The sequence below is a fragment of the Peromyscus maniculatus genome, chromosome X, assembly GCF_049852395.1.
Source record: "Peromyscus maniculatus bairdii isolate BWxNUB_F1_BW_parent chromosome X, HU_Pman_BW_mat_3.1, whole genome shotgun sequence".
Classification (NCBI taxonomy): domain Eukaryota; kingdom Metazoa; phylum Chordata; class Mammalia; order Rodentia; family Cricetidae; genus Peromyscus; species Peromyscus maniculatus.
This window is the reverse complement of record NC_134875.1, coordinates 141,199,962-141,215,764: the sequence shown is the minus strand read 5'-3', so window position 1 is coordinate 141,215,764 and position 15,803 is coordinate 141,199,962. Positions and strand designations below refer to the sequence as shown.

The window sequence follows — 15,803 nt, the reverse complement described above, 5'->3', positions numbered from 1 at the left end:
CAAACACACCAATTAGTTCTCCAATGGCAAATTGTTAGTCCTGGAACATACATAAAAGTAACAGTATACTACTGACTTAGCAGGTTATATTTATGTATTTAGGAATATGTTATGTAACAACAATCAATTGGAAAAAAGGCCACGATTTTGAAAAAGAGCAAAGAGGAGTATATGGGAGGGTCTAAGGGAGGAAAGGGAAGGGAGAAATTATGCAATCATACTAAAATCTCAAAAAAAAACGAATTAGTAACAAAGAAAGAGTCTATATCTCTCCAATTGATTCTGAGCAGATTCATTTGTAAACTGTAATATAATGTGTGACTTCTAAGGTGAAGTTAGGAAAGGCACGTTCTTAGTGGATTCCTTGAGTACCCATCCTTAGAAACCTACTTAAGTTGCCAATTAACAACTCTAACTACTCTGAGATCACAGAGCAATGAAGAAGCTGGTCAGGTGGGGAAACCACATGAATCCTATCACAGCAGGCACTCGGCTTGGGAAACTTCTAAAGATTCAAACTCAGGTTAGCTTCAGCCTTCAAAGTTCTTCTGCCTGAGGCCCCAGAAATCATGAACTAGAATCAAACTGTTCCCACTGTGCCCTTCCCAGTTCTTGAACTACAGGATATATAAACATAATATGGTAGTTGCTTTAAACTAGAATAAAAATGTCCCTCATTGACTGTATCTGGATTTTGGAGATTGTTTAAAGTGAGTGATAAAAGACATTTTTGGGCCAAGTAGTGGTGGTGCATGCCTTTAATCCCAGAACTCAGGAGGCAGAAGCAGGTGGATCTCTGTGGGTTCAAAGCCAGCCTGGGCTACAGAGTGAGTTCTAGGACTGGCTCCAAAGCTACACAGAGAAACCTTGCCTTGAAAAACAAACAAACAAAAAAGACATTTTTGGAAGGCAGTTGGAAATTTTTTAGTTGTAGACTGAGTATTACAATATCCTGTAGAATTATTAACTGACAAATATTGATATAAAGTGTTATCATAGAGGGAGGCTTTCTTAGGAAATACTCAAATACTAATGGGCAAAATGTTGACAGATATATATTATTTTGAAGTGCTTCAGAAAAACTATAGATAACTAGGTAAATATGGATAGAGGGATGAAACAACTTTGATAAAATGTTAATATCACAGAATTTAGGTATTAATTAATGGGCATTTATGTATGTATGTTATTTTTCTTATCCTTGTGACCAATTATCTAACAAGAGGTATTTTAAGGGAGAAAAAGTTTATTTTGGCTTGGTTTTAAGTTCTTATTGGTTACAGTTCATATTAACAAACTGTTGTCAGAGGAATAGGGACACAGGTCTCACACATTGTTTTGTGGGAGTAGAAACAATCTTTGAGATGTATTTTGGGGTGAGAACCTGGTGTGTTGCACACAGGCAGATCTCTATGAGTTGCAAGCCAGCCAAGACTACATAGTGAGACACTGTCAAAAACAACAAACAAGCAAAATGTATCAATAAGTGATAAAAGCAAAACAGCATATAAAGGAATCTTCCAATAGAATAAAAAAGTCAAAGAAAATAGATAAATGGTACTCATCTGTAAATAATCGATCTCTGAAAACATAAGAAACTGTTACAAGTGGTTTACTCCAAATGGAGAAGCAGAAGGCTAGAGAACAGGGTCGGAGAAAGATCTTTCAATGTTTATCCTTATACATGTTGACCACTCTATGATTTCATGGAGATTCAGTCTAAATAAATTACTTCAAATGTTATTACTAATTATAAAACGTGGCAATGGCATAAATGCTCCACATTAAAGGAGAAGTTAGGTATATTCATGGAGAAACAGAATTAGGTCGATAAATAGAGAAACAGTGGTAAAAAGTCTTTGAGACAAGGTCTCACTATGTAGACCAGAATGTCTTCAACCTCACTATGCAACCCAGGCTGACCATAAGTCTGCAATACTTTATTTTCTGAGACAAAGTCTTACTATACAGACTTGGCTGGCTTGAAATCTACTATATAGATCAGGCTGGCCTCAAACTCACAGAGATGTGCCTGTCTCTACCTCCCAATGCTGAGATTAAAGGTATATGCCAAGCAAAAATAATTTTTTGACATTTATTTATTTTGTGGAGGGGTCAGAGAACAGCTTGCAAAAGTCAATTCTCTCCTTCTACCGTGTGGGCTCCAGGGATTGAACTCAGGTTGTCAAACTTGGTGGTAGGTGTTTTTACATGCTGAGCCACCTTGAAAGCCCAAACTTGCGATCCTTTGATCCTCCTGTCTCCACTTCTCTTGGGCAAGGGCTGCAGGCTGTGGTACTATGCCTGCCTTAAATTCTATTATCTTGAGTTTTAGAAGTCTACCAGGAAAATAAAAGCTATAATGCTGCCTTTAAGGAGTAGAGTTGAAAGTAGAAAAAGCAGAGAGAGAGACAACATTGCTGTTCAACCTAGTAGCCTCCATATTATTGTATTTGCTACACATACTACCTTTGATTGAAAAGTAAAAAAAAAGGATGAAGTTTTATTATACACAGTATTATTTCAAACCCCTCTCCTCTAGTACTAGGGATTAAATTCAGTCTCACATGATAGGCAAGCACTCCACTACTGATCAATAGTCTCAGCCCCTACAGCGTTATTTCAACCAGAAAAAAAATGAATAGAAAAACAAAACACTAGAAGGAAATGTTAAAATGTTAACAGTGGCTGCTTCTGAATGGTAACAGAATTGGTAACATCCTGGATGACTATTTCTTCATAGTTTCCTTTATTTAAGTATTTTTCTAGTACACGAGTTAAAATTTTTTATCTTCATAGAAGAAACTAAAGGTAGCATCTATAAGGAAGAAATAGAAAAAATACGTCTGATTTCTATATATTGCTGATTCACTCATTAAAACACATTCCAAGAATTACAGAGATCTAAGCTTAGCCACGCAAACTGTTGTAGTCACTGGGACAATAGCAAACACGACACAGTAGTGGCTTGAAAAGTGTGTGTCTATTGAAGTTTAGTCTTTCTTGCTGATGGAAATTCCACTGCTACTCTGTGAGGATAAATCAATGTATGGAAAAAGGACCTAGCTATTTTTTATGCTACGTAGTCCAAAATTGAGCTAGCTGAGACTGTAGGAACAATTTAATCAACCTACAGAAATGGTAAATATTCTGTTTTTTTAAGAACTTTTTTTTTTTTTTTTTTAGAAATGGTAAATATTCTTTTAGGCCATTAAGGTTTGGGTAGTTTGTTAGGCAGCAAAAGCACCATGGGCTGGGGAAGATAATTCAGTGGCTAAAGCACTTGCCACATAAGCATGAGAACTGGAGATTGGATCCCCAAACCCGTGTAAAACTGGATGTGGTAAAGGGCATCTGCAACCCCAGAATGCCAGAATGCCTACAAAGGAGATGGGAGGCAGGAACAACAGGAGCATCCCTGAAAGCAGGGTGTACTGCAGTACTGAACAACAAGAGATCCTGCCTCAAACAAGGTGGAAGACAAGGGCCCACACCTGAGGTTGTTCTCTCATGTCCACAGAAACACAACTGCATACACATATGAATAATCACACAGGAGTGAACATGCAAACTCAAACACTACACGTAGAAACATACATTTTACATACTCAAATTTTAAAAAGCTCCCAAATGCTTTTAGATGTAAACAGCCCAATCAGTGAGATGAAGAAAATTATTTTCTCTCTCAAAATTCCATGTTGACCTCAATGACCTACTTTCCCTCTCTTCCTTCCCCTCCTCAGAGACGACTTCTCAGTAGTTGACAATCTTGAGATTCTTGCAGAGCCCAAGAGTCAGCATACTTTTCCTCCTTGGAAACAAAATTACCATGGGGGGCTGGGATGATGGTTACCAGAACATTCTTAGAAGTCCTAGACGGTTTATTGAAATTTTCCTGGTTTCCTTCATTTCAAGCCATATGATTTCAAAAGCAACAGCTATGTTCTTCCTAGCTAGATTACATAAACTGTGTCACACAATCATTTTAGCTCTGGGACCTAACATGATACTAAATCTAACAGATGTTTGCTGACTAAGCAAATGAGTGACTGAATAAGATCTTCTTGTATCACATATCTCTTACTTCAATTAATTTTTTTCGCCTGACCACTCCTAGAGAGTTTAAGATATAGATAGTACATCACCTTTAGGGCTCCATGGAGCATCATCTGAATTCTTTTTTTTCTTGGGTCGAGATTTCAAAGCAGGGTCATCCTCATCAGACTCGAGGGATGGATAGACTGTAGGGAAAGGTGAAGGTAAGAAAAATGAAATCTCATCCAAAAAGGCAAAGACAAAATGATACATACTTTAGTCCTTCCCACTCCTCTTCAAGTATACTCATTTACTTATTCCACACTCAACTGCAGAAGGTCCCAAATTTATCTTACAATTTGTGTTTTGATATGAAAGTCCTTCTCCTACATTCACCTCATTCTGATTTATTTGGCCAACATCACTCAGGTGAGTTACTTGGCTCACCTTTTCAAACTTCAGCTCTAGATTTAGCCCTGTAAGACGCTTTCTCTTGTTCTTGTAATCTGATTCAGATTCCTCCTTCTCAGCTCTCCATAGCAACCTGTATTATGCTTGCACTGGAGATGTTACATTGTACTTTGAAAATGATTATTATATCTGCTGCCTCTAATTTACAAATGAGGTGAGGGATGTATTTTTTACTTTATATTAAAACAGCCTCATATAATGAAAAGTAGGTATCTATTACTTGAAAAATAGTGGGAAAAATTAATAGTACATACTTAAAACACATAAAAAACATTTAAATTGAACTGGGACCAAGGTTATTGGAATTACATGACCTAACTGATAAAATAGCCATATACAAGTATTCTGTCTTATAGAAACAAATACAAGTATACAGAGGATCACAAAATCCATAGGCAATTCCTCACAATCCATAGGCAAGACACCTAGGATTTACTGGGAATATGGTCTAGAATGGTCCTATCGATGAAGTAAAATTCTGATGCCACTCCCAAGCTCAGAAGAGAATTTTAAGAATACAACCTCATAGGAATGCTCCTCCTACTTCTTTCCAGAGGGCTTCTTTGAAGAAAAGTGAGTCTATTTTTCAAACCTTCCTCCTTCAGCAAAGAGGTAAAAAGTCTGCCTCCTGACTATTTTTTTTTCAAGAAAGGAGGATTTAACTGTTCTTAGAAAGGACTGAGTACTAATAACACAGTTCTTTCAGGAAATGCCATCAATATTACTTTGCTAGATCTGAAAGTTTTTCTACTCCAAAGAAGTAAGTGTTGCACAGCAGAAAAACTTGGTGCCTTAGGGTCAGAAAACTACTTTGAAATATGGGATGACACAGTAGTGGCCTAAACACAGTTTCATAAAATCGAAATAATAGATAATACCTAACCTTGCCTTGCAAAGTTGTGTTCAAAAGTTGTACTTTAAGAGATGATGGCTTAGCAGGTAAAAATGTTTGCTGTACAAGCCTGGTGACTTAGGTTTGGTCCCAGAACCCACAGAAAGGTGGAAAAAATGGGCTACATAAAGTTGTCCTCTGACTACCACACATGCTATGGCATGTGCACCCACCCACACATGATAATTTTTTAATTTAATAAGAAGAAACAGATAACATGTAAAGTAACTTGCATAAGGAATTTCCATTCTGAGCTTCACATTTTAGTCAACAGGTAGTAAGGTATAGCTTATAAATCAAGTCTATGCATTGAAAGAAAATATACTTAAATATGCATATTATAAGGTTGAAACCACTTCCTGATTTTAAAACATATTACTCAACAATAGTAATTAACTCAGTGTGCAACTGGCATGAAGGCAGGTATAAGAACCAATGAGAAATAATATTCTTTTGTTTTTTGGGACAAGGTCTCACTCTGCTGCCAAGGCTGGCCTCAAATATCAAATGTCTCTGCCTCCTGAGTACTGGGATTACAGGTATAAACCACCATAACCAGTTCTCACTAAGATTTTTGTGCCCGTTTTCTTTTTTATTAATACTTCTAGTTGGCATACAAAATAATGGGTTATGGCATTTTTATGCATATATCACTGTATATTGCACATATGACTCCATCTTCCCTTAGCTGTTCTCCTCAATATCAATAAGATCTAAAAGACTAAAATAATGCAAAGCATCTTCTCCAACTACAAAAAAAGCAAAAATTCAAAACTAGGTGGAAATTAAACATACTCAAATAGAATCAAAGAAATAATCACTTGTGTGATTATTTCAAAGCCTTTGCTATGGGGTCAGTGAGATGGCTCAGTGGGTAAAGATGCCTACCACCAAGCCTGAAGACATGAGGTCAGCCCCTGGGATCCCATTGTGGAAGGAGAAAATTGACTCCCATAAGTTGCCCTCTGACCTTCACACATGTATAACACTCAAAAAATAAAAAGGAATAAAAAACTTTTTAAAGCCTTTGATATGAATTGAAACAAAAATAGAACATATGAAAACTTAAAAGATTCAGCAAAAACAATGCACAGAGAGCAATTTAAGCCAGCAAATCCCTACATTTAAAACAATGAAAGATCCTAAATCAATAGCCCACCTTCATACAAAAAGAACCATCAAGTCTTCTATCTGTCCTGCAACCATCTCCATACCCACTGGCCACAGTTTACAAAAGAGCTTTACCTGGTGACTACATCCCTGGAATCCCATCCATCCCTTTGCAGAGGCCTAGTTCCAGATTGATGACGCTGATATAACCTTCCCCTGTAAGCCCATCTGCCTCCTCCACTCTCATCTCTACAACCACAGGCCTAACTCAAAACTACAGCTCCAATCCTGCCTTTGCCTGGCCTAGGTCCAATCTAGAAGCTCATACATACATCAGTTTTACCTAGCCTAGTTCTGGACACATAGATCCTACACTGGTCAAATTTAGGGAAAGCTAAAATCTCACATTAGACACACAATCAAAGAAGTCCACAAGCCCAGGTCACATCAAAAAACAACAATATGAAAGACCAAAACAGTATGTGTCCCATCAAACCCACTAGTTCTATAGAAATGTTCTCTAATGAGAACTATCTAGATGAACCCCAGGGCATAGAATTAAAAGAACAATAATAACGTCATTAAGGGATTCAAGAAATTTGAAAGACACAAACACCTCATTGAACTTCAAGAGGATAACAAAACACCCTTGAGTAATGCTGAACAAAATATAAATACAAAACTGATTGAAATGATAAAGCCAATTCAAGATTTAAAAACCAAATTGAGTAATGAGATAGAAATACTGGAGATCTCGAGCTGAAATGAAGATGGGACTGACTAACTCAATGACCTGACCCTTACTCCTTGTCCCCTCAGCCACTCTTCCTAGGCCACCTCCATTCCTTTGTGACTCCCTGCCAACCCTCAGAACCACTAGAGACACCAAAGACACCACACTTGGCTGGGAACCAGGTAGACTACCAGTAGACTACTCCTTCCCTCCTCCATTCTGTTCTTTCTCCAGTAGTAGCCCCCTTCCAGTTCATTTCCACTGCCCTCTTCAGACCTGTGGCCACCTGTGGCCAGGCCAGGGTACCCTCAGTTCTGTCTCTGCTACCCTTTGTGAAGTCAGATCCCTAATTAAGAGACTTCCAGAGTCAGTCCCCATCCCGTGCCTGTAAAACTTAACTCCAAATGGATCTAGGACCTAAATTACAAGTCACATTAAAGGAAAACTCATCAGAGTAACACCTGATTTCTCAATAGAAAAAGTGAAAGCCAGAAGAGCCTGGAGCAATGCACTTCAAGTTCCAAAAGACCACACTGTGAACCTAGACTGCTGTACCCAGGAAACTATCTCCCATAGTTGAAGGAGAATAAAAATATTCCATGATACAAACTAAAACAATCTTTTGTTTGTATGTTATGGTTTCCGATTATGTGTTTTTATGGGAATTGTTTGTGTATAAGAGTGTGTGTGTGTGTGTGTGTATTTCTTGTACTTTTTTTCTTTTTTCTATTCTTGTGTGTGTGTGTGTTTCTTTTGCTTGCTTGCTTGAATTCTAAAGAGATAGAAAGAAAGGGAATGAAGTTGGGTGGGTGGGGAAGTGGAGCGTATCTGGGGGAGTTGGGGGAGGGGAAATCATGATCAGAATACTTCTCTAAAATAGACTACATCTTGGGGACACAAAACAAATCTTTACAAATTCAGACAGACTCCATGCATCCTATCTTACTGTAAATAATAAAACATAAAATCAAAGCAAACACATCTCTAGTAAGTATACAAATTCATGGAGATAAGGAGATAAAACAACTCATTACTGAATGACAAATGGGTCAAAGAAGACATCAAGAAAGAAAAAAAATCCTGGTAGTTAATGAAAACACAGCACAATAAAACCTCTGGAGGGAAATTTATGTCTCTAACTGCCTACATTTAAAAATCAGAAAGATGATGGGGCTGGAGAAATTGCTCAACTGTTAAAAGCACCACTGATCTTCTAAAGTCATGAGTTCAATTCCCAGCAACCACATGGTGACTCACAACCATCTCTACTGGTATCTGCTGACCTCTTCTGGCATAATGGTGTACATGCAGATAAAATAAATAAATTTTAAAAAAATCACAAAGACCCATTACAGCACTGTGGAGTCAGAGGCAAGCAGATCTCTCTAAGTTCCAGGCCAGCCTTATCTCCATTGAGGGCTCTAGGCCGGCTAAAGCTACACAGCAAGACCCTGTCTCAAAAACAAACTTAAATCAGAAAGAGCACAAATATATGACTTAAAGATACAACTCAAGAATTTGGAAAACAAAAAAGAATTTGGAAAACAAAAACGAAGTAAATTCAAATCTAGTATATGGCAAGAAATAACAACAACAAAAAATCACAGCAGAAACTAGTAAAATAGAAACAAAGAAAACAATATAAAGAACCAACAAATCTGTTTCTATAAGAAGATAAACAAAAATTGACACTCTTGGCCCAACTAAACCAAAGAAAGAAATAGTGACCCAAATTAACAGAATCAGAAATGAACAGGGAACTATTTTTAACAGACACAAGGAAATTCAGAATATTATAATGGAATACTTTAAAAACCTGTAGTTCATTAACTTGAAAAAAATCTAAAAGAAATGGACAAATTGTGGGAGCCCGTTCTGGGGTTCCTCGTGGCTTTACCCAGCAGGTCCGAATAGAGGATGATCAGGACCACGGGCCTGAGTGCAGGTGTCTGAGATGGTCTGCACTTGGCTGTGCTGGGGGAGGAGGTCTTTTGCTCCACCCCTTGGCGTCTCTATAAAAACCCTGGACCAGAGACAGTCCGGGCCCGTTGGAATAGGTTCCAGGCCCTCTCGAGGCTATCCTTTATTTTCTATCTGTTTATCTCCACAAGATTCTCCGCTATAAATCCTTCTATCTAATATTTCCTGCTGATCCCACTCAAGAAAACTCTGGGAAGCTGTGGGGGTGGTGGGTAAACGCCCCACAACAAATTTCACACAAACCAAAGTTAAACCAAGAATTGGTCAACAACCTAAACAGAACTGTAACACAGGAAACTGAAACAGTAATAAAAATCATTCTAACTACAAAAGCCCAGGTCTAGATATATTCAAAGCAGATTTCTAGCAGACTTGCTTAGAACTACAACCAATCCTTATTATTCAAAAAGTAGACATAGAAAGAGCACCTCTAAGCTCCTTCTATGAAGCCAGTATTATTCTAATACAATGCCAATAACAGGTAAAGACACAATGAGAACAATAAAGAAAATGACAGGCCAATATATCTGATGAACATAGGTTCAAACATCATCAATAAGATACTTACAAACCAATACAGGCATTGATCAAAAAGGTTATCCACCAAGACCAAGATGGCTTTATCACAGAGATACAGGGATGGTTCAAAATAAACAAATCAATAAATGTAATAAACTATGCAAATGGACTTAAAGACAAAAATCACATGATCACCTCAATAGATGTATTAAAAACCTTTGATAAAATCCAGCATGTCTTCTTGATAAAAGCCCTAGACAGAGTAGAATTGGAAGAAACGTATTTCAAAACAATAAGGTTATATGTGACAAACACGTATCCAACATCATTGTAAATGGAGAAAAATTTAAAGCATTCCATTAAAATCAGGAATGAGACAGGGCTGTCTACTATTTTCAATATAATGCTAGAAACACTAGCTGGAGCAATAATGCAAAGGTAGGAAATTAAAGGGTTATAAATAGTGAAAGGAGTCACTTTGCATATTTGCAGATTAGACATTATACATGAGATTCCAAAAATGTGATCAGAAAACTTTTGGAAGTGATCAACAATTTCATCAAAGTGACAGGATTAAAAATCAACCTACAAAAATCAGTGTCTATACACCAACAACAAACAAACTGAGAAAGAGATTATGGATACATTCCCATTCACAACATCCTCAAAAAAAAATCTAAGCCGGGCGGTGGTGGCGCACGCCTTTAATCCCAGCACTCGGGAGGCAGAGGCAGGCGGATCTCTGTGAGTTCGAGGCCAGCCTGGGCTACCAAGTGAGCTCCAGGAAAGGCGCAAAGCTACACAGAGAAACCCTGTCTCGAAAAACCAAAAAAAAAAAAAAAAAATCTAGAACTAAAACCTAGGAGGTGAAAGACTTCTACAATGAAATCTTTAAATCTCTTGAGAGATTAAGAATGATACCAGAAAATGGAAAGACATTCCATGCTCATGGACTGATAGAACTAATACCCATTCTACCAAAACCTGTTTACAGATTCAATACAATCATAATCCAAACTCCTCTCATTCTTCACAAAATAGGAAACATTATCCTAAAATTCATGTGGAACCACAAATGACCCGATAGCCAAAACGAGCATCAGTGAAAAGAACAAAGCTAGAGGGGTTACTCTTCCAGACTTCAAAATTGTTACAGAACCATTGTAATAAAAACAGAATGGTACTGGCAAAAACAAACAAACAAAAACCCCAACCAGACATGTAGACCAGTGGAACAAAATAGAAGGAAGGTATAAACATGAGTACATGTAACATTAAACAGCTGTTTAATATTTAACAAAGATGCCAAAAACATAAACTGGAGAAAAGATAGCATCTACAACAAATGATAGGGAAATCTGATGTCTACAGGTAGAAGACTTAAATTAAACCAGTATTTATCACTTTGCATAAAAACTAACTCAAAGACTGAAATGTGAAAACTGAAACACTGAAAGTGCTAGGAAAAAACATAGGCAAAATCCTACAAGATAAAGGCATAGGAATAAGACTTTCTAAATAGGACCATTTGCCTAGGAAAGCCAACAATTGACAAATGAGACCTCATAAAACTAAAAAGCTTCTGCACAGCTAAAGAAACAATTGAGTAAAGAGGAAGCCCACAGAGCAGAAGAGAAACTTTGCCAGCTACACATCTGACATTAATAACCATGATTTCATAAAACACTCAGAAAATAAGAGTTAAAAAATGACCCATTCAAAAGTGGGCTATAGATCTGAACAGAGAGTTCTCAAAGGGAGAAATAAAAGTAGCTAAGAAGTACCTTTTAAAATGTTCATCATCTACTATGATAGAGGGAGACATCATGGGGATAGAGAGAAACCCAGTGCTAGGGAAGTTGCCAGGAATCCCTAAGGATGACCCCAGCTTGAACTACTAGAAATAGTGGAGAGGGTGTCTGAACTAAACCGGCTTATCCCAGTGATCAGATCGGTGAATACCCTAACTGTCATCACAGAGCTTTTCTCCAGTGACTGATGGAAGCAGATGCAGAGATCCACAGCCAAACATCAGGCAGAGCTCCAGGAGTCCAGTCAAAGAGAGAGAAGAGGGATTCTATGAGCAAGTGCATTAAGACCATGACAGGGAAACCTGCAGAAATGACCAAATCAAACTAGTGGGAACTCATGAAAGTTGGATCAAGGCTGTGGAGCCTGCATGGGACTGGACTTAGGCCTTCTGCACGGCGAGACAGTTGTGTAGCTTGATCTGTTGGGGGGCTCCCTGGCAGTAGGATCAGAATCCATCCCCGGTGCATGACCAGGCTTTTTGGAGCCCACTACCTATGATGGGACACCTCATGCAGACTTGAGGCAGGGGGAAGGGCTTGGACTTGCCTCTATTGGATGTGCCTTCCCATGGGAGGCCTTGCCTTCTTGTGGGGCGGATTGGGGGTGGGTTGGGAGAGGGAGGCTAGGGGGGTGGGAGGAGGGAAGAGGGGGATCTTTGATTGGTGTGTAAAATGAATGAAAAAATTTTCTTAATTAAAAAAAAAACCTTTAAAAATGTTCATCATCACATCAGGCATGGTGGTGCATGCTTTTAATCCCAAGAGTCGGGAGGCAGAGGCAGGAATCTAGATCTCTGTGAGTTCAAGGCTAGCCTGGTCTACAGAATGAGTTCCAGGTTATGGAGTAGTAGCAGTAGTCATAGTGGTCATGGAGGCAGATTCAAATCAGCTGTAGATAGAGACACAGGCCAACAGTACAGTTGCAGAGAATCAAGATAAAGAAGCTATAGTAGAGATTAGTCATGATGATGTAATTTCTTAAAATGATCCAGAGAAATTTTCATACACTGCTGTGATTTGAATGAGAAATAACCCCCTAGGTTCATATGTTTAAATATTTGGTCCCTATCCGATGGCACTGTTTTGAAAGGTTGTGGAATCATTAGGAAATAGAGCATCGCTGGAAGAAGTGGGCTTTGAACTTTTACTGCTTGGGCCTGATTCCTGTTTATTATCTGCTTCCTGACTGAGGATGTTATGTGACAAGTTGCCTCAGGTTCCTGCTGCCTTCCCTTCTTTACTATGATGCACTGTACCCCTTTTCAAATCATTAAGCCCAAATAAACCCTTCCTTCCTTAAGTTGCTTCTCAATAAGCATCTGGTCATGTAAAAAAAAGTAATACAGGAAATTGGTACTGAGGAGTGGGGCTGTTTGCTGTGGGTCAATAAGACTTTAATTTTTTAAATTTTTTGTGGATAGGTGTTTGCATGCATGTCTGTGTATCACATGTGTTCAAGATGCCAGAGACTAGAAGAGGGTGTCAAGCTCCCTGGAATTGGAATTACAGTTGGTTGTGAGCCACCATGTCAGTACTGGGAAGTGAACCTACTTCCTCTGGAAGAGTAGCCAATGCTCTTAACCACAGAGCCATTTTCCAGCCCTGTGGTTCATAGGCCTTTACAACTGGTTTATAGGAGGGATGTAAAAGAATTTGGAGATATAGGGTAGAAAAGCCCTTAAATACTGTAAGCAAAACAAAATGAAGACATTCTAATAGGATTCAGAAAACCAGAATGCCAAAAGAAATGTGGATCACGGGAGGCCTAGTTCTTGAGGTTTTAGAAGGGAACAAGATTCCTTCTGGCCTAGAGGCCATTCATATTCTAGCAATTAATCTAGCTGTATTCTGGCAGTTTCCTAAGAAATTCAATGAGGCTGAATTAAAAGGTAATAGACCCTTTTGTGTGTGTGGAAGAAATCTGAAGACAGGATGGCATTTAGGTTAGGACAGGTCTTAGTTATTTCTTGATATTCTTATCCAGGTAATTTATAAAGATATGAAAAGTGTGCAGGGTGATGAAGAAAGTAACTTGACTAGGTTTAAAAAGGTAACCATGTAAGGTACAAAAGTAGGTGTAATTGTTAAAGAGATAATTAGCTCTATTGAAGAGTAACCTAGTACTCTGCACTGGGATGACAGGAAATGTATCCTAACGGTAGAACTCATCCATGAAAGGCTCCAACTAGTGAACAAGTGAATTCATTTTAGGAGAGGGTAAAACTGACAATAATCCCTGGAGGGGTTCCTAGTTTAAAAGCAACTTCATAAAAAAGTGTTTTCCCAGATTCAGCCACAAAAGCATATATAGGACACTGTATCTTTGATCTAAGATGTATCTTGAACTGACAGCTGAACATGGCAGCATCACCCACATGATACTGGTTTTAAAGGCATAAAAGATTCAGAATTGAGGAAGTGATCAAGTTTTGCATCATGGTTCCATAGAAGTGCTGAATCCAGGCAATGTGTGGCAGGGTTGGAGTCCCTGCAAGGAGACAAGATCCACCAATGTGTGAAGCTATGAAAGTCAAGTTCAAGTTACTATAGAGACTCTAGGGTACTGGAGAATCCAAAACCATAAGATCTATCTGCCAAAGAAAGCTTCAGGCCAGGAGTGTAGCTGGCACAGAGCTTATGTGGGCTGCAGGGAGCAAAGCTAGAGGAAGAGTGGGGCTACTCAGTCCCTTGGAACTCAGGTGATTCTATCACAAGCCCCAGATGCCCAACAGGGAAAGTTGTAGCATTTGGTGCTTGCTCTGCTGGGTTTCAGTCTTACATTGGTCTGATCATTCCTTGCTATATCCCCATTTCTCCCTTTTGGAATGGAAATGTTTACTGTATGTTCCTGTATATTGGAAGTGTGTAGCTTCCTGACTTGAATCTTACAACTTTTGAATAGTGTTACAATTATTAAAGACTATAGGGACTTTTGAGGTTGTAATGAATACAATTTTACATTATAAGATGGCCATGAAAAAATTGGGGTGGGGGCAGGGGCAGAATATTGTGGTTTGAAAGCAAAATGTACTTTAGGCTCATGTGTCTGAATATTTAGTTCTTAGCTGGTGGCACTGTTGTGGAATAATCTTTTTGTATACTGTGAACATGTGTCTTTGCCAAGGCACCTTCTGATTGGTTTAATAAAAAGCTGAATAGCCAATAGCTAGTCAGGATTTTCAGGGCAGAGAGGATGCTAGGAAGAAGAAGGGCAGAGATGCAGAGTCGCTCGCTAGCCAGACAAAGAGGAAGCAGCATGGGCAGTTCACAATAAAGGTAATAAGGTCACAAGACAAGAAGTAGATTGATAAAAGTGGGTTAAAGTTGTAAGAACTAGATAGAAACAAGCCTAAGCTATAAGCCAAGCTTTTGTAATTAAGTCTCTTTGTCATGATTTGGGAGCTGGTAGGTGAGACAGAAAAAGTCTGACTACATGGCACTGTTCTGGGAGGTTGTGGAATCTTTAGTTGGAGGACCCGTACTGGAGAAGTGGGTCGATGGAGGAAGGTCATGAGATTTTGTTGCCTGGCCCCACTTCCTATCTTCTCTGTGCTTCTTGCTTACAGACAAAATATGATCAGCTATCTCACATTCTTGTTGCCATTCCTTCCCCACTATGATGGACTGTATTCTTTTCTAAACTGTAAACTAAATAGTTCATCCTTTAAGTTACATCTTGTTAAGTATTTAGTCATAGAAATAAGAAAAATAACTGATATATACATTAATGTGTTCTTTCTCTATAGTAAAAAAAACATTTTTCGTTTGAATTACAATTTGGAATGCACATAAATAAGGACAGATGAACATAGTCAAATAAAAGTAGGTGAGAATTTTATAAAATGAAGATGAGATATATCAAGATCTCCAGATACACCATATAAAGGAAGAAAACAGCAGCTAGAGGTGAAAATCAGGAACAAAGCCAGATGTGGTGGTGCACACCTATAATTCTGACACTCAGAACTGGAGGCAAGAGGATTGTGCTGGATAGTTTTATGCCAACTTGATCCAAGCTAAAGTCATCTGAGAAGAGAGAACCTCAATCAAGGAAATGCCTCCATAATACTGGGCTGTATGTAGGGCATTTTCTTAGTGATTGATGAGGAAAAGCCCAGTCCATAGTGGTGCCATCCTTGGGCTGGTGGTCCTGGGTTCTGTAAGAAAGCAGGCTGAGCAATCCATGGGGAGCAAGCCAGTAAGCAGCACCCTTCCATAGCCTCTGCATCTGCTCCTGCCTCCAGGTTCCTCC

At 38.7% G+C, this 15,803-nt stretch overlaps 1 protein-coding gene across 5 annotated transcripts in view; it reads right to left on the bottom strand.

The window, feature by feature from the left end:
- The window catches only part of Phf8 (PHD finger protein 8), a 99,547-nt gene that overhangs the window by 16,409 nt on the left and 67,335 nt on the right, over positions 1-15,803 (bottom strand). For all 5 annotated transcript variants that reach the window (XM_006993979.4, XM_015987500.3, XM_042269713.2 and 2 more), the window contains one exon: positions 4,146-4,241. In XM_006993979.4, coding sequence (XP_006994041.1) covers positions 4,146-4,241 — 96 coding nt within the window. The remainder of the gene's footprint in view (positions 1-4,145; positions 4,242-15,803) is intronic.